General features: G+C 34.4%; 2 protein-coding genes across 3 annotated transcripts; both read right to left on the reverse strand.

Annotated features, from left to right (window-relative positions):
• Positions 1–172: 172 nt before the first annotated feature.
• LOC125068022 lies at positions 173–2,138 on the reverse strand. The gene has a single exon (XM_047676978.1). The coding sequence runs from the start codon at positions 2,039–2,041 to the stop codon at positions 1,370–1,372; it is 672 nt and encodes a 223-aa protein (XP_047532934.1). The 5' UTR covers positions 2,042–2,138; the 3' UTR covers positions 173–1,369.
• A 60-nt stretch (positions 2,139–2,198) lies between these two features.
• Positions 2,199–23,731, reverse strand: LOC125068192 (WAS/WASL-interacting protein family member 2-like). Of its 2 annotated transcripts, XM_047677240.1 has the most exons (9): positions 22,955–23,731; positions 20,585–20,868; positions 7,323–7,473; positions 6,623–6,851; positions 6,176–6,270; positions 5,521–5,681; positions 4,877–5,045; positions 2,817–2,837; positions 2,208–2,304 (listed from the first exon to the last, which is right to left on the reverse strand). In XM_047677240.1, the coding sequence occupies exons 1-9, from the start codon at positions 23,292–23,294 to the stop codon at positions 2,228–2,230; spliced, it is 1,527 nt and encodes a 508-aa protein (XP_047533196.1). In that variant the 5' UTR covers positions 23,295–23,731; the 3' UTR covers positions 2,208–2,227. The 2 variants fall into 2 exon arrangements, with proteins under 2 accessions (XP_047533198.1, XP_047533196.1); XM_047677242.1 differs by lacking the exon at positions 2,817–2,837 and having other exon boundaries at positions 2,199–2,304.
• Positions 23,732–24,367: the final 636 nt, after the last annotated feature.

Genomic DNA, 24,367 nt, shown 5'->3' on the forward strand with positions numbered 1-24,367 from the left:
CCCCTCGGTCGCCTCGAAGCCTGGAGGGACCGCATGCTCGCATGTCGCCGACGACGGACTCGTTTATTTAGAGAATGATTTTTTACTTTGGCATATACTTTTAACTTTTATATACTTATTCCAAATTAGTAAGTAACCTTGTTTTATTTTTATATTTAATTAAAATTCATAATACTTTAATAGTGTCGTATATTTAATTGTTGTAATAAAAAGTCTCGTTTGTATACATAACACATCTATATTACACATCTAACCGCTAGACTGTTTGAAGAAATATCGATACCAAAACCCTAGAGTAACAGGATTATTATTTAAATCTAAATAACTAGTATCACCTTCCGACCGACATCCGCTGAATAAACATCCCAGTAAAAATCACAACAGATAATTTCATAAGTAAACAAATGTTGCTATTACAACTAATTCATCAACAAACCATTAAATTCTAGATACAACATACATGGCAACTTCCAACGCTCCGTTTATTTGTAAATATTTGTAAACATACTCGAATGAATCTCTATTGACTAAGCCGTTTTACCAAATTTATACACTATTTGGTCTGAAAATATTAATCCAATATGTTGTTATTACGCCTATAATATTTATAAAACTACAAAATTTGAGCGTTTCCAAGATCACATTACAACACAATACATTTTCCACGAACGATTAACATTTACTAGCCCTATAATATTGCCTGTAAAAACGTGGCTACACCTTAACTAAAGCTAACCAATCTTTGTCGATATGTAACTGTTCGTTTGTTTGCGAAGTGAATAAAAAAAAAATCACAACCCTTCTAAGTATGAACATCCTATTAGCATGTTCATTGGGCATAAATAATATTGTAATACGAAAGGACTAGCAATGGTTGAATATATTTTTAAGAATACTATAGGTAATACATTTTTATCTAATCTAAAGAACCAGATTGGATTTATGGCACCACATTAGAAGAAATCTGTAGGTTAACAATGAAGTTTAAAGTAAGTAAGTTTTAACGGTAAGTAGTTTTTTGTTCAACATAGTAAATGTATAAAATTTTCTACCACCATAAGAACAGATTCTTAGCTTACCATAGACAACTCAATATTTTGTAAATGAACATTGAACGTACCATACCATTGTAAGTTTCAGAATTGGCACAATTCCTTCTAAATTCTCCTAAATCCTGTTCATTAATTATTGGTTGATTATGGTCAGCTTAAGATCAAATTTGTTAGGATTGTTCCTGTAACTAGAAACTTGTTTTCTCGAAATACCTAGATTATACTAACTAGGAACCTACATTATTGTACATTTAGTAAAATTTTAATTGCAAAAATTGAATACAAAGATCGAAACGGTTAAACATAATAAGACATTTTTACGGTTTTTCAATATCTGGCGAAGACGAAATATTTCTGAATACTTCAAAAGATGGCGACGTAGAACGCATTAAATCTGGACACGGCGTGTTAGTCCTAGTCATGCTCTCGAAGCGTTCTCTCATCGCCGCTACGTGGCCGGCCATTACACTATTTCTGTCGTCCCTTTCCCTGTCCGAGTCCTCGCCCTGGGCTCTATCCTGCATATCCGTATCGGACAGCAACGAAACCTCAGAAGAGGCGGTATAATACATCTCACTCATCGGCTCGGCTGGCACGGGTTCTGAATCGAAAACTGCCGGCTCCGCGTCGAAAGCCGTAAGCTCGACTGGCGCGGGTTTCGTATCGAAAACTGTCGGTTCCAGATCGAAAGTCGTGGGTTCGGGCAGCACGGGTTCCGGATCGTATGCCGCCGGTTCAGGGTCGAAATATACCGATCGTGTATCAAAAGCCTCGAGCTCCATCGCCGAGGGTTCCGGATCGATAGCCGGGGGTTCCGGAACGACAGCCGCGGGCTCGGCCCAGCTCTCGACGACGGTCACCTCGGTCGACTCGAGCGGGCCGTCGTCGGAGCCGTCGTCGGTCCCGTCGTACGACGTCTTCATAGTGTCGCAGAGCTTGTTGATCGCGTCGACGACGTCGCGCAGGTCGCTGACGTCGTCGGCCGGCATGCAGTCCTCCTCGATGGGCAGCACGGGCAGCGCGCGCGAGGCCAGCGCGCCGGCGGGCCGCAGCAGCGCGTGCGCGACGGACAGCAGCGCGTGCGCGGGGTGCGCGCGCGGCGCCAGCGCGGGCCCGGCCAGCGGCGCGGGGGCGGGCGCGGGCGCGGGGGCGGGGCCGGGCGCCCCGCGCGCTCGCTAGCACGCGCTGGACGTGCCCGACCAGCCCGCGAGCGGCAGGCGCAGGGGCGGCGCCGGCGCCTGCGCCTTGCTCGCTGTCGCGGAAGCGTTAAATCGTCATCGCCCGCCTCGTAGGGATCGATCGTCTACGAAGCGGACGATTCCGCAGCTGTCTACGTCTATTAGTTTTAGATATCTCTGTCGGTCGAGTCGCTAGCTCGTGGGTGAGTACTATGTATACTGCTTGCTATTATTGATACGATGATTTTTGGCAATCGGTGTTTTAGTGTTACGTGCAATATGGGGGTGTTATACAAATGACGCACCGCGAGCTTAGACATGCACTATATCTAATCTAGAAATATATTTCAAGCTGAGTATTATTTAACACATTTTTAGCATTTTGACAAGGTACATGGTTTGCCTGCTTTTTGTCTTTTAATTCGATTTAGGATATCCACATGACAAGTTTCTTATCAAAAGTAAACAAATATTATATAAGTTGTTAACAAAGATTTAGAGCACTTTGATTTGAGATTGATAACACATGCAAATAAGTCATGCTTGTAAAGCTATTTTCAATCCGTATAGAATAACAGAAACTTACCCATGCAGGTCTTATAGTTGGCTGAACAATGCACAAAAATTTTATAAATTAACTGTGTGATATTATTAACTTATTCAAATATCGTTTTATACAATAAATGCTATATTAAAAAAAAAAACCTATATAACGGAGCTTAAATGCTCTACGAATGTTATTTAATTTTACAAAATATCTCATTTTATTTTGATCGAAATTCTTAAATATAAAAAAAAACCTGCAAAATGATTGCTCCAAAGCGTAGGACATCAACAATAAAGCACCAAGACACATATTAGGTTAATTAATGAAATATTTGACGTTTCAATAAAGATTATTCTTTTATTGTTCATAATGAATATAAATATTAAGCATCATACACTGTATCACAATACCAGTTGCATTTCAATGCAAAAAGCTACCACCAAAACTCGTAACTGTCAAAATGTAAAGAGTAGCAACACTACATGTCACAAAAAAATGGCGGCAAAAAGTAGCAGACATAAAAAGAACAAAAAAAATAAATTCAACAGTTACGAGATAAAGTGATTAAAGCTAAAAAATTTCTCATCGATTGTAAAAACAAAAAATATATATTAAAGCAGGATCGCGATTACAGAACAATTTCAATAATGGCACCTCACTATAATTAAAAGAATCGCAACAGGAATTCTCAACTACAAAACAAATATTTTATAGGCGTACATCACTTATACGTGCAGAGCTCCAGGCGCAAATTGTACATATTAAAGGTAAGAAAACAATCTGCTAAGTATGAAGAGAACGACAAGTAAATTAATAAAAAAATATTTAATTACAACCCGACCGATTGTACTTCATATTAAAAATAATAAAAGCGGGTAAGTCTCATATCATTAAAATACTAAGAATCAGTCAGTCTTCAATATGTACAATGAACGTCCTGGCCAGTAAAAGGGGTTTCTAAACCAATAATATATTTAACTACAAACAATATGATTAATATAATGACTCACAAATACTACACGAAACTAAAAATTATCATCTTTAAATATAATTATCCTTATTAAATAAAATAAAAATTTGGTCTAGGGTGACTCGAAATTTAATGAAATCGAAAATGCTAATGCACAACTCCCATGATTTGCTTCCAATTTAATGACAAATGACTCGTGACCGTGATATCATGAAATGGATGAAAAACACACAATGCCATTTCGACTCGTAAAGTTAACAAATTATATTCAAAATCCACATGGAATGGAAAATTTTAAATGCATTTTGGGGAGTTTTGTATTGACAGAGTCGTTATAATTTCAAAACAGTGAGCAAAATAGAAATGATTTTAAACTAAAATATTACATTCGTATATAATAATATCTATCATATAGATAATAATATTTACTAAAGATTGAATCATTTTCTGTAATCATAAACAAAGTTTAAGTATTTAAACATCACATGCATACATTCATGCACCATAACATTAACGGATATAATCTTTTACACTAGAACTAATAACAATTCAATCTAATCCCAATTTGGTTTCCCAATCGACTATATATTAGTACCTAACATTTATTATGCCAACTTATCACTTGTACCTATAAAACTTTAATCTATATATACAAAATATAATACTATTGTTACTTCGATATTTGTTACGACTGCTGAGTCAAAATTATGTGCGTTTCGCTTCAGTTATAATAATGTATAACATCCATAGAGATAGCTTTTTTGACGAAACCAAAAATAACGAATTTGATTTGACATCATAATTATTTTACTAGTTCAGACTTTCATAAGACACTTTCGGTACTAAAGAGGAATTATAAATTTTTCTATATTAAAAAAATGTTCTATACAATATTCAATGCATTTTGCATACAATTATACTTTGAAATTTAATTATCTTTATATGACATATGTTCATACTTGAGGTTAGAAACGATCCGTACTGTCGTACGGAGATCAGTCTCTTGCAAAAATAAATAAATCTTGTGTATCGATAACCGTCATTTACGATCATTGACGTCGGACAAACATGATTAAGATGACGAAACAAGTCGACTCTAAAGTTCCCAGCGCGACCTACGCGTACTTACCGGCGACGGTGGTGCTGCTGTAGCCCTTGGCGATGCGCAGGAAGGGGTCGGGGAGGGGGAAGCTGGCGGGCGGGTTGAACAGCTCGGCGAAGCGCGCCTCCAGGTCCGGCGCGCGCATGGACGAGCCGCGCGCCGGCGGCTGCGGCGCGCTGCCCTCCTCCGCCTGCGCCTGCGGGCACAAGCGGCATTGATACTCGTAAGACCCTTCCTTTGTGAGGATTCAGTTGTTACAGCGTGAGAAGTAATAGAGGTAAGTCGGGCGCTCTTTTCCAACCACAAGAGGACTAAAGCCTAATAAATATTGATCGACAAAAGTTATTTGACATCGAATAGGCGCCATATCATTGGTTGAATTGAAATCACGAAAAAATTGCGTTATGAATGTCGACGAAGCTGTTATCGGGACTATGGTAGAATAATTAAAGTAGATAAGTAGTCAAATTAAATAGTGTTATAATATAAATAGAGACTCTTTAATCAAGAACCGGTAAGGTTTGTTTATCTTCATTCCTCCTTCGATTGGTATAGACTACACAATCAAACCAGGTTACGAAGTCCGTCAGCCGAAGGCCAAAAGCCGATTGCGGAAGACCAATGATCGACTGGCGAGTGATCGGTAAGTGGGTATGTTTGCGTATGCTCACGTGTAGGCGATGATGGTGGTGGTGGTGCGGCGGCGGCGGTGGCGGCGGCTGCGCGAGCGAGGCGGCGCGTGCGGGCGGCGCGGGGGGCGGCGGCGGCGCGCCCGGCGGGGGGGGCGGGCACACGCCGGGCGGGCGCAGGCCGCGGGGCGCGCGCAGCGTGCCTGCGGGGAGGGGAGGGGAGGGGACCTTAGATCACGACTCGAGCACGAATACATCTGTTACTAATATTATGGCAAATTTAATAGACAAAATGTAATAATCATTTATGTCAGTAATTAATTGATTAAAAGTTTTATACTTTTAATATTTGATAATTTTTACTTGAAGTGTATGGTCATAGTAGCAGGTAAGCAGTCAAGTAGCATTTACTATTCATTTCGACAGTTTTGTTTACCTGACTTAAAAGATAGGTACTAGATAGATTATAATCGTTGATCACACCGGCTGTAGCATATTATAATAATTAATATATTCTGTTTATATTTTGTTTAAAATTGTAATTAATGTAGTTCATGGATAATATTTCTAACAGACTAAACATAATTACATATATAAAAACTCATTCCTCTTTCCAACCTGTGGAATACTAATGTGAGTACTAATGTAATAATAAATGTATTTAAATGTTCCATGTTTCTCAAAATCGTATGCATACCGAAATGCGATGCGGGGTTCTTAGTGGCGACGGGGGGATTAGCGGGCGGCGGCGGGCGGGCGCCCCCGGGGGACGGGGGGGACACCGGCGGGGACCTGTGGACACCGACACATGTATATTACATACACATTGTTGTAAAGTTTTAACTTACATTAATTTTCCAGTACTAAAAGCAGGAGCAGTCGAAGCCAAAGACAATCATTTTTATTAAATTAGATTTTATTTCACTCGTGAGAAACTAATAATTTGACGTATACCATTTTGATAGGTCATGGTCACCCCCCCTTATCAGAGCGTGCCTGATGCAAAGTAGGTTATGCTAGTTGGATGCTTTAGATTAATATGTATTATTTAAATTAAGAAGATACAAATACGGTCCAGTATTTATATAAAAAATATTAAATTAAAATACATACGTATTTAGTTAATAATCCACACTATTCATACCTGGGCACCCTCATACTCTGCGCTCTCGCAGCGAGCTTGCCATTGACGATCAACTTCTTAGGCGGGGGCGAGGGCCTGTCGGGCGCGGGGGACAGCACGGGCGGCTTGGGCGCCAGGTTCGGCTTGCCATGACTCACTCGCGGACGCTCCGAGAGGTCCGATGTCGACAGTGATGAAGCGGGCGTCGTCAGCGTTGATGTCGCTGACGTTAGGGATGTCATGGAACCCCCTGGAAAGATTAAATCATTTACGTATAAAAGCATTTTTTATACTAAGAATGTGTTATTTAAATATTTACTTTGATTTTAAACTTGCTAATTATGACGTTCATCCGCTTTGGAGTAAATTAAATCAATAATCCTCTCGTTTAAAATATTCGACGGATTAAAAAATAATAAAAAGCCTTTATGCGCAACAAAATGAACAAAAACTTTTAACTGGTTTTACGAGGTAAAAATTTTAATCCACCAGACAGTCGGTAAGTTAAATCAAACACAGCCGATAAAACTATTAACGTTTCTGTGAACTCAACGGTAGTTAATCTTTTGGAAGCGTCTAAACTCAAGTTGAATACATACTCCTAATTACACGCCTAACCCATTGTTCCTTTTAAAGACGCGTTATACGATCGACGAAGTATCCAGAAAAAAGTGGAAAAATTTTCCATACCGTCATCAATATATTGAAAGTTTAGAATTACCCAAAGAAGCCTGGGAGCCAGAGTGCAGTGTGCTCTTATTCCGGTGCAGTGTTGAGGCGACATGAGGCGGTATGTTCTGTTCGGATACTTGCTGCCGGTGGCTTATCCGTTCTGTTATTGAACCGGTTGTTAGCACTGAGTCCGATGAGCTCTGAAACAATGGAATAATAAATTTTAAATCTAAAACGGAGTTGCGTTAAAATAATAATTCATTGAACTCTATTCCAACCATAAAAATAGCCAAACAACATTTGACAGCGAAATGACGTGATATAATTGGTCGAGAGCTTGATTGATCTATGATTTTCAGTATGATTTTGCAACAAAATGGCGTTGTGAACGTCGTGGAAACTGTTATCGGAATTTTGGAAGTAAAATTAAGTGGTTAAGTGCAGTAGTGTTGAAATATAAATTAATATATATTAATCATAAACTCTTAGTACCGCACAATATAGTTAGTTATTAGCAAATCGCATAAAATACGTAAATCTAAGGTTAGTGTATCTTTTTTCCTACTTTCATTGGAATAGGCTATAAAAACCCATACCGACAATTTGGTTTCAATAATTCAAAGTCTACTTTTTACTATCTCCCACCGAAATTGCCTAGTTGTAATTCTAAGTCCCTAACTTCGGGTTCACTGGTTAATATACACTATTGGGTTTTTGCCTCAAATATTCTCAGTAAAAGCAGGACTGTTACTAAAACTATGGTTATTGTTACAATCCCGTGTTTCGCAGTCGGATTTTTACGGTCGGATTGGATTGCCGTCTCGTCGGAATGATGAGAGTAAGAGAATAAAAAATACCCTGTTCTCGGTTCACGCCACAGTGATAGCATCCGTCATAACGCACGCGTTGACATTATGCCTTAAAGCAAACATTCTTACGATAGGTCGTAGGCGGAGTCTGAAGTTAATTTACCTTATAAAAAGACGATTCAAAACTATTATTATATATATTGTAAGAGCTTACTTGAGTATATTAAAATTTAGTTGCCAAGCCAAATTGGAACAACAGATTAACAAGTTCCACAAAAAAAAACCTTTATTTACATATCGAATGTTTGCAGAGATCAATTCATTCTGGTAATTACGAAAATACAAACAGTATATTTTACGAAAGCCGCTGAGTGTTTTAAATAAAATTCCGCTTGCTGAGGATTTATGCACTAGATACGTAATTATATACTAGGTCACTGAATAGCATACTTTTTATCCCAAAAATAAAAGAGTACTCAGTGAATGGTCAAAGTTTCGTTGACCGCTTAATAGCGGTAGCCGGTTATTATCTTTACTTTTGGGATACAATACAATAATATCAAGGCAAAAGAAATTGTTTTTGCATTATAATTTCCGATTCACAAGACATTGTTTGATGAAATTCTATTTATGACAGCCGACTTTATTTCCCAACAAAATGTAATAAACGATAAATAAAAATAAACTTATCATTTATTAAATGAAATTATTCATCCCACGAAATATCATATGACATTAAGTCAATTTCATTCATAAAAGCAATCAAAGCGCTGCGGAAGTTCATAGTAATAAAAATCACAAGTGTTGTAATAAAATTACTGTAAACAGACAAATGACAAACGGCTCCACAGCGGGTGGGATGTGACACCTATTCCGATTATACAAGGCATGGTTTTCCGTGACTCATCACTACAAATAGTTCCGCGTTGAATTGTTAGATCACCAACGAAGGGATATTACTAATAATGTGACGGATCCGACACGACACCAAGATAACATTGAAACCACATAAACTTGACTCCACTATATCGACTTCGCTGGGTCCAATGTCTGTACACTTTAGAACAAAGATCAGCATATGACCAACTTTACTTGCTCTCCGTGGCACGCGGATGTAATATTAACTTATTACTCCGTGCTGCTAATGAGAATGATTTCTTGAAATCTCCTGGATCTACAGGCTGGTTCAGTTAGCACTATAAAATATAATAGTATTATCATATTTTAATACTATGCTTTAAAATTCGTCCGTGAATAAAATACGTCATGTGTGAAAGCTGACCCGACCTCCATATGACACCCTTAGGACGGGAATAAAACTTAAGTAGAGCTCCCATTTTCAGGTTGCTTCTGTTCTCGCAATTCAGGTGACGCTTTTAAGGCCACTAAAACGAACCGCATAACACCGTACGACAAAAAAAAATTACACATACATATCGAAATGCGCATTGTACCAATGAAACGACTCTCAAGATTAATCTTTTATAAATTACTTATTTTGAAAATACTTGCTCTAGTAAAGATGAATTCTGAAACTAAAAGCAATATAATTATATCGTTTGTCAAATAAAATTTTAAGTAATTAAATTTGTCGAATTATTCATTTATAGTTTTTAATAATTTGCATAAAGATGAAAATATGTTTCATGATGCCAAAACTAATTTTAAAATTAAATATTGTCATTTGTTTTTAATTAAATGAAACGAGTGATATTCACTGGATTTAATATTTACTTCCGAGTATTAAACCTTGGTTTGGTATATCCAAACCGCATCGCTCACGTCCGATCTACCGTGAATCAGTATTGACTCATGATTCGAATTAACATTTATTGTACTTAGGTAAGGCGCTTAGGGAAAACTTAAGGACAACCGCAAACATTGTGTGTTAATGGTGAATCACGATCTTATATCAGCAGTTAAGCTATATATGTACAGGACTTTAATTACGTACTATTTTCCATTTGAATATACTAAAATCAATAATATTAATTTAATTAAATTGACCATCAAAATATAGTATCGTATAATTACTAAACGAATATTTGAAACATTGTTGTCAGAATCACAATGCCTCAACCAAAAACTATAATTTATAATCGAACATTTTAAAAAGTACAATATATAAAATAACTAAATACATAAATAATTTTAATTGCATTATTTGAAATGTTTTCGCTCTAACGTTTTTTTAATTGTTCATTATTTCTCAATTAAATAATAGATAAAATAATTGTATATAGGTGCAATTCACACCAATATACACTGCACAAAGAAAAAACATCCTTTATGTTATAGAAGCTTTAATTAAAAACTTTAATATTAATTATTACGGCAGCTAAAACAATAGAGGAATCTGGTTTCCATTAAACATACAAGTTTAAGATTTTTTTCTAGGAAAATTCAAGTAATTATTATCTGACCAACTCGACTGTGAATACTATAAGCTGGACACGAATTTATCTGTAAACAAAAACACACATAACGAACATAGAACACGCCTATTCCATTAAGTCGAAAACTTATCCCTCGTCTAAGGATCGCCGAGACAAGTCCCCCTTGTTCTTGGCACTGTTATTTCCCGCAAATTAGTTGGCAAACGTTCAGACTAAAATTTCTCCATACAAAGTAATTGTGGTCAAACTGTGCATATTTTAATGAGGGACGTGTCAGAAAGGAATTGTTTTGAGGATCTCATTTAAAACTACTATTGCGGAATAATGTGTTCGTTCTAATTTGAATTTCGGAATACAAATAATAAAGTGTTGCCACTGATCATAATTAATTTATCATTACTTATATACAATTAACTGTAATCTCGGCATCGCCCGCGTGGAATTTAGCTTATGATGAAAACCCTTCAAGAACCCCTTATCTACAACTTTAACCCCAAGAAAAAATAAAGAACCCTAAATCCGTCTTTGGGTTTCAAGCTTCATAGCAAAATTCTTCGACATTGATTTTGTGTCTTATGCACCGTTTAAACTATAAGACATACAAGAGACTTGAAATTAAATATTCGCTCACTGGAATTTGCAAACCTGTATTTCCAAATAGACACAAACTAAGAAAAGACTGCCGACTCAATCTTCAACTTCATACAATCGATCGTCTAAAGTGCCTTTATTTTTAGTTATTTGTCTTTTTTGGCTTAGAGAAACGCGTTACGCTGAAAATACTTTGACATATATATGGCTGGTAATGCCAGTCAAAATTAGTATTATAAAGCTAAATAGTTTGTTTATTCAACGCAGTAATCAAAGGACCTACCAATACGAAAAAAAAAAAATGCTTTACATAGAAAAGATAAAATAAATAGATTATTGAGGACGATTATATATTATATAACATCACACTACGACCCACACGAGCGGAGCAATAGCAATGGAAGCTGGTGAAACTGCACGGAGCAGTCATTTCTTGTATTAAACTTGATAATATCTACAATTATACTGGAATTAGTGTTTATAGTATTATAGAGAGACCAAATTAGATAGTCCATATATGTTTTATACAATGTCTAAACAAAGCATATCTTCTCAACTTGTATTGTTAATATTAATAGTATTCACGACCATGACATCGTCGCTTCGTGACTAATCTTTATAAAACAAGCGACATATTTTTTTTATACAATTACAAAACCTGCTATTAAGTAATTGCTAACATCGTCAATATAATGACTATTATTTATTATTTAAATAATAAAAGCTATCATAAGTCTAATTAAGTTACTTATGACGTAACTTTATATTTTATATATTCCATTATCTTTGTATTATAGCCGAGCCGGTCCGGCGTCAAGCGCCGCTGAATTTACAACTACATACTTAATTTGTGTTTATTATTAATATCATGCTCGGCAGCGGAGGTTTTCCTCCGAAAGGAAATCTGCATGTGTCGGATCAAAATCTTTCACAGGCATGACCTCTGACCACCAACTCGCATACTCCACCAGGAGTAAGCTCCAAACCATTTTCTTAAGGAGTACCTGGGTCAGCAGTGAGATATTCTAAAGCTGTTACCTTGTGCTTTTACTATTGTATTTGTATTAATGAATGGATTGTAAGTGGTCTTTATCGCTCATTGTCATTGGTGCTCTAAGAAATATTAACCATTCCTTGCATTGCCAATGCGCCACCAACCTTGGGAACCTTGTCCTTGTACCTTAAGTTACACTGACTTACTCACCCTTCAAATCGAAACATAACTAAGTATTGCTGTTTGGCTGTAGAATATGTCATGACAGGTTACCTTCCTAGACGAACTTGCACAATGCTCTACCGCCAAGTAAAGGATTATTTTCTTTCATTTATGTAATACATACATTCTGTTATAGGTAATTGTTTGTTAGATAATTACTATCTAGTTGTTGTAATGAACACATTATTAATCTTCTATGATTCATACCAGGAAAATAAATCTATGTCATAGTCGACTTGACACGAATGATCTACATCTTATCTTATAAAGATTTTTTATTTTTGAGCAAACCTCGAGAACTAGCCAAGAGCCAGTGGAATAGAGCAGAAACAATGAAAGTCAATCAATCAGACAAATTATAATATTTATGAGTCATCATATTATATAAGATAACAAAGACATACTACTAACACAGGGATGACTAATTTATCTAATAAATAATTATTGTACATGTATAAACATACACGTTGCAATACAATTTACACACATAAAACTTAAGTTACAGACAATAAACTGTTCCGTTACCAAAGTGTTAAATAAATATTTTTTTGTCTATGTATTAATACTTGAAGTATTAACTTTGTATCCCTTTTTTACCCTCGGGGTATATGTGGGCACTATCAAAGTTTATGTGTAGAAGGAGTGCAGAAAGCTAATATTTTTATAAAAAAAGCATTAGAAATACATTAAAATAATAATTTAAAAACAAAAAAAAACATTATACACTACGAAACACACACGTTTATTGACATAATAATTAATACGAAACATTCATAGTTCACGTTCATACTGCTAATGATAACACATCATGAAAGATGCAAATCAATGACATTTTTTTTTCATTTGATTTTTTATTGCAGCAGTGACAAGGTATCTTCCAGTTGAGCCTCATTATTTCTACGCATCATTAGAATCAAAGCATATAAAATCTTATTAGCAATGAATTACCGTCTTATTTCGACCAATGGGCGACCACTAGTTATTTTAAATTCGACAAAAAAAATTATAGTATAGTAGTATTGGTTTTTAATTTCGAACGAATAATATTAGCACAAAGGTAATTCATATTCACTCTCTTATCATACTTATAAAGCCCTGATAATAAAGATTTATAAAACGCAGTCTGTGTCGTGTTTACTCACTTGCAGATTATTTGCATCTCTGTTACACTGTATACGGTTAGAAAAAAAAACCCATAAATCAGTCTGAATTTGCATCTCAAGCGGTAGTTATGATTACTTACATACGATTTTTTTTTGTTAATTGATATTGTAATTGTAAGAGCGCAAAATTTTGCGCAATGTCTCATTAGAAATCTGTGCCAATGTAATAAAATACTTTCGATAAAACAAAAAATTCCCACAGCACTCGCACAAATGCACAAATACATTGTTATACAATTAACTTATTTTATTTATTTGTTCTTCGTTTGTGTAATAGTAAGTTTTATCGGAAATAGATTTTTTTTTTTTTACTGTCCATACATTTCTTGCTAATTCTTTTTTTTTTTAAATATGCGTTACAAAAAAGATTTTCATTAAATTTAGACCCCTATTACTAATAATCGAGAGCCGAGATGGCCCAGTAATTAGAACGCGTGCATCTTAACCGATGATTTCGGGTTCAAACCCAGGCAGGCACCACTGAATTTTCATGTGCTTAATTTGTGTTTATAATTCATCTCGTGCTCGGCGGTGAAGGCAAACATCGTGAGGAAACCCGCATGTGTCTAATTTCAACGAAATTCTGCCACATGTGTATTCCGCCAACCCGCATTGGAGCAGCGTGGTGGAATATGCTCCAAACCTTCTCCTCAAAGGCAGAGGAGGCCTTTATCCCAACAGTGGGACATTTACGGGCTGCTAATGCTAAAAAAAAATCCTTGATTTTTCAAAGATTTGTATATAACAAAAAGAAAAATGTATAGATAAAACTAATTTACTCACGCCCTTGCACCTAAGCAAAAATTTAAAGCAACAAATCAACATTAGCACAAAAATCTATACAATGTTTCTGACGAGCCAATGTATTTTTTATCTATATTTTTATAGCTTATCACTGCTTTGGTGTTACGATAAATCAATAAATCCACAGATAATAAAAAAACGTTAAGTTAGGAAACTCATTGATATAAATTTATTAAAAAAGAAAAATAATGTATATTTTACTTTAAAATTACTTTGATTATAATGTTTTATAGCATTGGCCTTGTATTGTTAAAAAACTATAAATAAGGTTAGCCTAGCATGCAATTAATTACTTTTTACTGTTTTTCATAGACAATAAATATTATCTGGTACGACTCACGCGTTATCTATCGTAAATTGATGGTATAATGCCTGAAACCATCACCATTAATCGGATGAACGACACTTGAACGTATAAATCTATAATAATAAATGACTTCTGTTTTGTAGTTGCTTTAATTATATATAAGAAGGTTAAAAATGTATTGCAGGATCCATCCATTATAATAAATTGATGCAATTATCCAAGAAGGTTTTATATAATGAATACATTGTATGTTTTTTAAAGACGTAATGTAATTATTTCATTAGTCTCTCTCTCACATTAAATGCCCCACATACGACATTGTGGAACGGGGTCAAATGGTAGCATCCTGAAAAGCAATCATTATTCAAATTGCGATGTAAGCAAGACCCAGTTATCTCGCCGCGAATACATAGATATATTCCAACGAACTATCCTCGTTTTTGTTTTTCTGTTGTTAATCGACATCATTAGAATAACATTCGTCTTTAGCCAACGTTTGTTTACACATTTTTTTTCTATATAATCGACAAGACCGATGTTTATGTTTTTCTCGCTGATTTGATTTATACACACACACAAATGATCTACTGTATAAAATGAATAGGTATCATTATTGTGTACAGGCTTATAGAATATATAGTAATTGTATTTAATTAACTTTTACGATTTAGATAACAATAATATTTTCTTGAACAAAATTCTGTCAACGGTGCTATTCTCAATTATAAGCAATCGGCACAGAGGGATAAACGACTAGAGATAGGGCTTTGTGCAAGTCTAACTGAATGAGTACAATTCGCTCATCGACTATTTCATCGAGAGACAATACAGCGTAATACTGTATCGAATAGAAGGGCGAGTGAGCCAGTGTAACCACATTGGTGATATAAGATGATTATTATTTCTTTTGATGCCAATGACTACGAGCAGTGGTGACCAATAGTTTAGCCAGTCGGCCAACCTAATTCAAATAATAAAAGGGATATTAGAGTCCATGGTTTGTGGCGTATTGACGGTGCGAGGAGTGGTTTATAATATATAAACGTGGCACCAGCTGCGTCACCAACTCCAGTCAAACGGTGTTGATAAGTTATCGCTCGATAACGACGGTGTTGAAGGGTACAGTGTTTGAGATTGCGATTTTGATATTTCAATTTTATTTATTAATTATTATATGATACGGCATTCATATACGTTGTTTATGAGAAAAATGATTTACCACAATTAAAGCTGACATTGGCTTCAAGTATTTTAAAGCGTTAAAAATAAATGAGGGTATGAGGGTATGAGTGTATGTGTGTGTGTCAAACGGGCTGACTTCATGATATTAAAAAAAAAAACACTTTCCTAGAGATACGATTAATAAATTTGTTTATAGAATTGGTATTTTTTGTTTATTCACAAAATATAACAAAACTATGAAATTTTATATTTCAAAGTTAAATATGTCAACACTTTAAACATAAGCGATACCGAGCAATGTAAAGCAGTTTTAATATATTACAAAATCACTTAATCGAAGGCCAAGTTTAAACTTTCATTAAAATACAATTTAGTAAAAAAAATACTGATATCCGTCCGAATGCAACCTAGTTAAATGAAGTTACATAATATTTTTGTATTTAAAGCGAGTCATTACCATTGAAAAGTTTAAATTCATCAAGTAGAGTAGGCTTCGTGGAGTAATACACTTTACATAATGACACTTGAATCAATTTTAAAACGCATATCGTCACTGAGGAAAACTACATTAACAGCACAGATGACATAATAAGTGCATAATACTCTTCACGCTTTAATCGCTGAACCGATTTAGCTGAAAATTGTCATGGAGATAGTTTGAATCCCGGAGAAGGCTTACTCTTAATTCACACCTCGAAGTAATTTTAGAAATTTCGCGAGGGTAAAGCCGCAATTTAAGCTAGTATTTGTATACATAAAATAGAAGCAATCACGAAATTAAAAAACAATTAAAATTAAGACGTTCATTTTAAATTAACTCGTAGAAATATCGACATTAGGGTTGTACTGATTTTTTAAAGCGTTAATTAAATTACTATTCGATTAATTTATTTGTCATTGTTTCTCATTTATAAGAGGATATTTACTTATTCCATCGTTCAATTTTTTCTAAATCTTCCACTGTCTAAACCATAATTAACGATGCTATTCATTCTCATATAATGCCCATAGTTTATATTTTAGCTATTCTATTAGAATTGCTATTTTCAGCCATCTTACATACTAATTTCGTTAGATGGTACCATTGACGGTGGTAATTATTTCCGAGTAAATCGTGTAATTACCGGCAAGTACCATAAATGTACTAATTAAGGTTTCAAGGGTAACCATACAACGTTAATATCTACGGCGTCACTGACCATTTATAAATGATTGGTAACCTATTCGCATTAAGTTCAATTAATAAAATCATTTTACAAAGAAGTTTTCATTTTATCCGTGTACTAAAATAATTAAAATATAATCAAGAATTGTACTGTCACCAATAACAAAAGTGTTTGCATAATTTACAATCGAAAATTGGAATTAAAAATTTTGTTGCAAAAAAGACCCACAAACACTGACAGGTTTATCAAGTCTTTTTATGAAGTTAGGCCGACGGGCAAATGGGCCACCACCGCCATAGACATTAACGCCGTAAGAACCAATAAAAATACCAAAAAAAAAAAGTAGTACGCCAATGACCCACCAAACTTGTGAACAAAGATGTCACACTCACTCAAAATACAACAATACGTATTGCTGTTTGGCGGTAGAAAAAGTCGAGAAAAAGTAACCTACCCGATGTGCTTGCACAAACCTACCTACCACGAAGTAAAATCTGTCCAGCGAAATAACTCGTACACTGCAAAAAATCGATATCATTTACTATCTGCTATTCATTTCATTATCCTTCTTGGCTCTCTCACAGGTGGCTTCCATAGTTGGCGAAAATCCATTCAAGCATTGAAATATGAGAACAAGATGAGAGTTCGTGGTAGTTCTATGAACCAGACATCATTATAAGATTTAAAAAAAGAATCCTTTTTAAAAGTATCACAATTCATTCTGCTGAAGGTAAACGTTGAATTGTGCGGTTCCATTGCTTTATAAAAAAATAACTAGGTATCATATCTGCGACTTTCACATTGCCAAGCCCATATTATCTATTAAAACTACAAATTAATAATCTATATGTACACCGAATATCGTCTACGTGATGCGATTGCAACGCTGCTGGAGGCAAGGTGAACGATTTTGAATATAAATAAATTCGTTACAAAATCGACCCCACCTACAGGCGATATATAGTTTATAGCCCGCCGAGATTATTTTTACCTTCGTGAGAATGCGTGTGGGCGCGTTTGTCTTTATTTGAAAACAGTATTTATAATTATACTCTATTTATGAACTTTAAGTTACTTAAGGTATTTATATATTCCTGGTCTCCCGTAAAGCTTACGCGACAGGAAAACGTAAAAAACTAGTTTTGATACTTTTACATTCAAAAAATTTTGTTGTTTTATTAAGCCATTAAGCCCGTGAATGTCATACTGCTGGATAATATCCTCATAATGTAAGTTTCCCCGCACTTATTTAGTTTACGCGAGTTGGATTATAACCACAAAGTAAGCACGTAAGAACTTAATTTACCTACATTATAATCCGCGGATTTCGTTTAAGATCCACCTACAGGGACATCTTAGCTCAATGTATTAAAAAAAATCTATACCAAGCACTACATTAGATGTATATTTTAATTATCTTAATATAAATAACGGCAGAAATTTAACATTCTTCTTAAATTAAAACACTAATGAATTCAACAAATTATCATCAGAATATTCATAACACGGTGGTATTGGTAGAAAGCAAGCTTCCGCTAGGCTGTTCCGAGACAACGATACGATCGAAAAGTAAAATATTTGTTTTCTAAAAAGAAATAACGCAACTTCTTACGAGAACTCGACGACTGTCGAATTGCGACGAACGAATGTGTTTAGAATTAAATTTCTATTATTTACAGAACGTTCCTTAACGTAGCAATAACTATTTGAGCAGTCTTTGTACAAGGTATTCTTCACTTTTTAATAGGTGTGGATCAAATTTCGCAAGCGAATTTAAACAAGTTCGACATAAATCAATCCTATGACTATAAATGCGAAAGTGATGTGTTTGTTCTTAAGATTTTACGTCTCTTTCTTTTGTACCGATCATCGTACGAATTTGCCTACACATTTCAAGTGTATAGCATATAGACCTGCACCTCACTCACACACACACGCGGTTACGTTATAAGAATCAATGATAGTATCACTTTTTTTTTAAACATAAAGCGCCTTAAAGAATGTTGTACATTGAATGTCCCGATTTTATTTGAATTAAATTTGTACGTGTTGTAAATATACGACTTTTAATAACCTTAAGGACTTGAACAAATACAGAAAACTTTAAAGACCAGAAACAATAAATCCACATATTGTTTAAACGATACAATACGTCGACTTAACGCTAATTATCTCTGCCAGTCAACCTTTAAATTAAGCAAATATTTACGATGTTGACAAAATTAATAAATATATTAACAGAAAATTGAAAATACACTCAATTCATTAATATTTAAAAAAATACAAGACTAATATAATTTGTATATGATACATATACAAATGACACAGGTGATTATTCACACCAATTATGTTTAACATATTACCTATGTGTTAAATAACTTGCATATAATATAATGTTATAAATAAAATTTATAAATGACTAACCAACTACGCAGGAAATGCACAAGTGTGCACAGATAATCTCTGTAATCAGATGGGACCGAAAATTGTTCCACCATATATGTAAACTTCTAACTTACAGACTTGGGCTGCTACCGAATATTCCAATGGAAATACCCATTATCTTTTTATTATTAGGCCGAAAGGGGATTTGAAACCAGGATTCCCGGGATCTGCAGCCTTAAAAGCTAAGCTGTAGACCAACGAGGAACGACACAGTATGGCGGATGAAAAGCAGCTTACAGAGACTGATTTAGTAGTATAGTTAGTAGTTTCATCGTTTAATAAATAATGCTGTAGTTTTAAACAAGGTCTTTAGAAAATCGATTTCTAAGGTCGGTATGTAGGTAACAAACTAATGTTTACAATCAATTACTTGTTTCTTTAAAATTTTCAGCAATGAAACAATAAAATGACGGCCAAGAACTAGACTTGTATCTCTGTAAGACAATTGTCTTATAGAGATACTAGTCGAGTCATTACGAAGGAAAAAATGGCGTATAAATGCATGTGAACCGAGAAGGTTGATTTTTCGATAATCTTGATATTATCATATAAGATTTTCGATTAACTTTCTCCGCCATCTTGAAAAATGAGGCAATTTTTTTTTTATAACTGGGTAGCAAGTCAGAAATCGAAATTATATACTTTTTGTTTCATTTAAGGTCTTTTTTTCACATTATTTTTTCACTGAGGAGTGAAAAATGAAGATATAGATATTGGTTTGGTCTCATGATGTATTCAAAGACACTATTGCCAATTTGATATTTATGTTTAAACAAGAACAGCACAAAAGGTAAATTTAACCAAAAACATCGTTCAGACCACTTGTGACGTGATACATAGCGAGTTAATTATATCTGAAATTAATGCTTTAGATTAAGTATATACTTAATCCACTTAGCGATTGTTTACAGTACAATTAAACTAATACCCATTATTTAGGTTAACATTTCGATAATAGAAACGACTAGTTGTACTTTTTATTTAGACTGGCTATGGGCCACCTGATATAGTGGTCACCATCGCCCATTAATAATGTCACTGTATGTAAGAAATATAAACCACCCAACATACAGAACCTATCAAATCAGGACACAGAAATATTATAGGCTTTCCGTATTATTGCTGTGGTTCACTCGTCATTTAACACGTAATATTTTTGTGCTAAGCAGGATAACGACTTGTTATAGAGTATTCTAGTTCAATTTCTAAATTTTATTAATAAAATCACTCACCAAAGGCATAGCATGCTTCTGTACTGGCGGCTCCGGTGGTGGTCCCCTGGCCTTCGCTTCACTCGGCTGCCTTCTGACCATAGGCCGAGCTGGCGGGTGGTGGCTAGGCGGTTCCTTGGGAGAATCTCGCTGACCCTCCCTTGAAGCTAACGCCTCTGTTATAGCGGCAACCACATTGCCGCTATGAGGCGGATACGGTCGTGTTTTTTCGGGTGATTTTTGTGTATGTTGTGCAGGTGGAAACCGCGGGGCGTCTGAACGTATTTGACCATTTGGTGTTGTACCTACAACAACATGTTATATTGTAACGAATCATATCGCTACAAACTATTCGTTCACTTAAACAATATAAGAAGGTGACAAATTAAATTTGATACATTTTTGAATCCCTTTGCAGATAAAATATTTACACCATTGACTCTGAAAGTAATTACATTTTATTATTCAGTCTTTTCACACAACATGAATAATATTAATTAATTTGTTATGGTCAGAGAGTCAGACACGAAAATTAATCACAAAGTGGTAAATAAACTAATTTGATAACAGACATCCTGACCGAATATCGACCACGGATACCAGTCAAAACTAGTCTTTTGCACAGGAAATATATTAGGGCACAATTGCGTGCACAAACACAGATACACTTTCTCGTAATACAATCTCATGCTTATCCAATATGATCAGAGACCAGGTCAGTCTTTACATGCTTTCTGAGGCATGAAAGTGAAACACTACCAATGTCCTATACCTGGAATGCCATTGAGAAGTGCACGAGAGAGTATCTAAAAATAAAACATGCTCAACTGTTATTTGAATCCAGGGTAATTTAGACTCCAGCCTTAGAAGCAAGCCACTAAACCATTGAGGCAAACATCACACCATTGGAGACTTTAGGAATATTAACAATGAAAATATAATACAAAATTATATACAGTGCCAATATACACTTACTGAATCAAATCAAGATATACTTTTTCCAATTAAACTCTATCAATAACTTTTAATATTCACAAGCCTCTTAGGTCAAAGTTTCCTAGTGACATCAAACTTAGCATTTTATATCTTAACACCTTGGAACTATCCAATTCTAACAAAACCTTTACATTTTGTTGCAGAGTAAAATGGGATATACTATTGATAATAATGAATTAGTAATTGTAATAAATAATTGCATAAAAACAAAACAGAACTATAATTTTTGAAGAAGGAACTATAAGTACTGTTATTTAGAACTGATTAGAATACAAGATATGTATATAAATTCATTAATTACAATATTGATTTTGTATTAAATATCCTTCATGAAAAATAAAAATTCTGCATCTATATATCAACAGATTTTATATTAAATAATGACTTCAATGTGCCTACAAATGTTTTTTTAAGCCAAGCCTATCAAGTAGCAAATCTTGTCTAACAATAAAAATGACTCAATAATCATACCAACAATATAAAGCAATGATAAAACATCCCAGTTGAATTAACTTCAGTTAAATTTAATTTTATATAAAATTTAATTTGACAAGGTACTAGGTAGATTTATTGAAATCAATAAGAATGTTAAATGTTTCTATATTGAGAATGTTCCATAATTTATATACGACAAAAGAACATCATTGAACTAATATTTGACATCTCAAGTCTTACTTCGATAACAAATAAAAGGAATCAATGAATTGTTATGAAATTGTTAACAATTTGCAATTGATATATATAATTAGATAGTTTAGTTGATACTTGGATCTTAACTAAATAATACAAGTTAGAACAACAGCAAGTACGACAGGTATTGTGTACTTTCTTTGGTGATAACAAAATGTCATAAGGAACCTTGAAATTGAAACAGAAATGGAGTAAACCTTTTCATATAATACATTAAAAAAAAATTTGATTTTCATTATTATACTTCTTGGCTAATTTTATTGGAATAATAATTTAAAATTACATGTTTTAAAAATCAGTTTTTAAATTAATCTCTCTAATACCCAGGTTAGAAGATGCTCACACAAGATTTAAGAAAATTTCGATATTAAGTAATTTTATAGATGCATGAATATACTCTTATATAATAGTTATATCATATTGAATATATTATTTAAAAAAAGTGTAGATTTTAAAAAACAAGACAAGACAAATGTATCTTCTATTTATTCATAAGTATTTACTGCTTATAAATTCATAATTTTGGTAGTTGAATAATTGTAAGGTTTTGATAAGACTTGATAAAAAAACATATTGTAGAAGATAGTGTGACATTTTTATCTATTATAGACAATTATTTCTAATGTATTATATCAATAAGTTATTTTATTGGTATGTATCTGTGTTTAAAATAATTATTACAATTTTTAATAAATTTTGTCTTACCAGCTAATTTCCCTGTCGGTCTCAGCTTGGGCATGCCTCCAGCGAAAAGTCCACCCAAGCCAGGCATAGCTCCTCCTCCTCCATTAGGAACAGGAGCCGCACTTCGCACCCCATTCCCTACTGGTGACCCACTGGTAGGCGCATTTGATACTTTTCCAGGAATATATGGACCACTTTTATCAACCGTGACAGTCTTTTTTAATTTAGCTCCTTGCCTAATCGAACTTAGAAGAGCATTTCTATTGTCAGACGAACCACCTTTTGAACTACCAAAAACTGGTGGAGGAGGAGGCCCAGGAGGTGGTGGTGGACCAGGAGGTGGAGGAGGTCTCGGTGCCATGGCTAAATGTACTAAATACAATATGCCATTAGTTTCTCACTAAGCTATTTACTTTCGCGACTTGAGCACGCCCGTTGTCTTCACAACACGAATGCACGATGACACTGACGCGCTATAATAACATTCAATTTAAATCGTCGATACGTCACTCCACACCGACCCATGCTCATTTACATAAAATACTAAGAGCCTTGCCCCGAAAGTTTAATCATTGTAGGAAGTACGTATGCACGAGAAATTGTTTTTAACTGGTATCACCTCATTTTAATTCTATAGAAATGTATGTTACATTATACACTCCCAGGAACACTGTATGTTAGCCTAATAAGAATACCATAGACTTCTATAAACTTTTTGGATCGTTTAACTTTTTAGGCTTATCTAAACTATGAACGAACAAAATTCATCGAATTCACAAATTGCAATATGGCCGACCACAGCTGTCATTTCCAATGTTGCTATCAACCAGAACGTATATATAGATATCATTGCTTTTAAAAAAAAGAAACTTTAGTAGAAACTTAAAGTTTACTAAAGTTAATTTTATGAAAACGTTTATTATGCTTAATAATTATATAATCGAAAAATAAAATGTGATCAATAAAGAGGTGTAAGTTCCCTTTATTTTCGTAGTTATGTAGTAGCATCAATATTATGTTTAGAGATAATAAAAGTGGAGGCGGAGAGACAAAAAGGCGTGTTGTATTGTATTATTTTTTGTTCGTAATAGTAATACTACTCACTAACTACAGTACTTACTTAATATTATATGAGATGGTTCGTTAGTTTAGCTACTTATTTCTGTAAATGATGTATTAAATGATAGTATTATTGTGATAGAAAAAAGTTCAATTTTAATAATGAAGAATGGAACCAATCCTATGCATTTCTAATTGTACACATACAACATTACCGTTACCGTCACTATTGCGTATACAAACTAATAGATGTGTTAATCACTATATGTAACACAATATAAAAATAATACGACAATTGAACTTTTATATTATTTAATAAAACCACACGGAAGAAAAGAAATAAAACATTCTCTATTATGAAAAATTAAAAAAACT

The sequence above is a fragment of the Vanessa atalanta genome, chromosome 13, assembly GCF_905147765.1.
Source record: "Vanessa atalanta chromosome 13, ilVanAtal1.2, whole genome shotgun sequence".
Lineage (NCBI taxonomy): Eukaryota > Metazoa > Arthropoda > Insecta > Lepidoptera > Nymphalidae > Vanessa > Vanessa atalanta.

Coding starts and splice junctions, on each gene's coding strand:
- LOC125068022 (XM_047676978.1), bottom strand. CDS start 2,041: ATGCCGGCCGACGACGTCAGCGACCTGCGCGACGTCGTCGACGCGATC.
- LOC125068192 (XM_047677240.1), bottom strand. CDS start 23,294: ATGGCACCGAGACCTCCTCCACCTCCTGGTCCACCACCACCTCCTGGG. Junction 7,474..20,584: donor AGAAGCATGCTATGCCTTTG/GTGAGTGATTTT, acceptor CCATTGTTTCAG/AGCTCATCGGACTCAGTGCT. Junction 6,852..7,322: donor TGGCTCCCAGGCTTCTTTGG/GTAATTCTAAAC, acceptor TAATCTTTCCAG/GGGGTTCCATGACATCCCTA.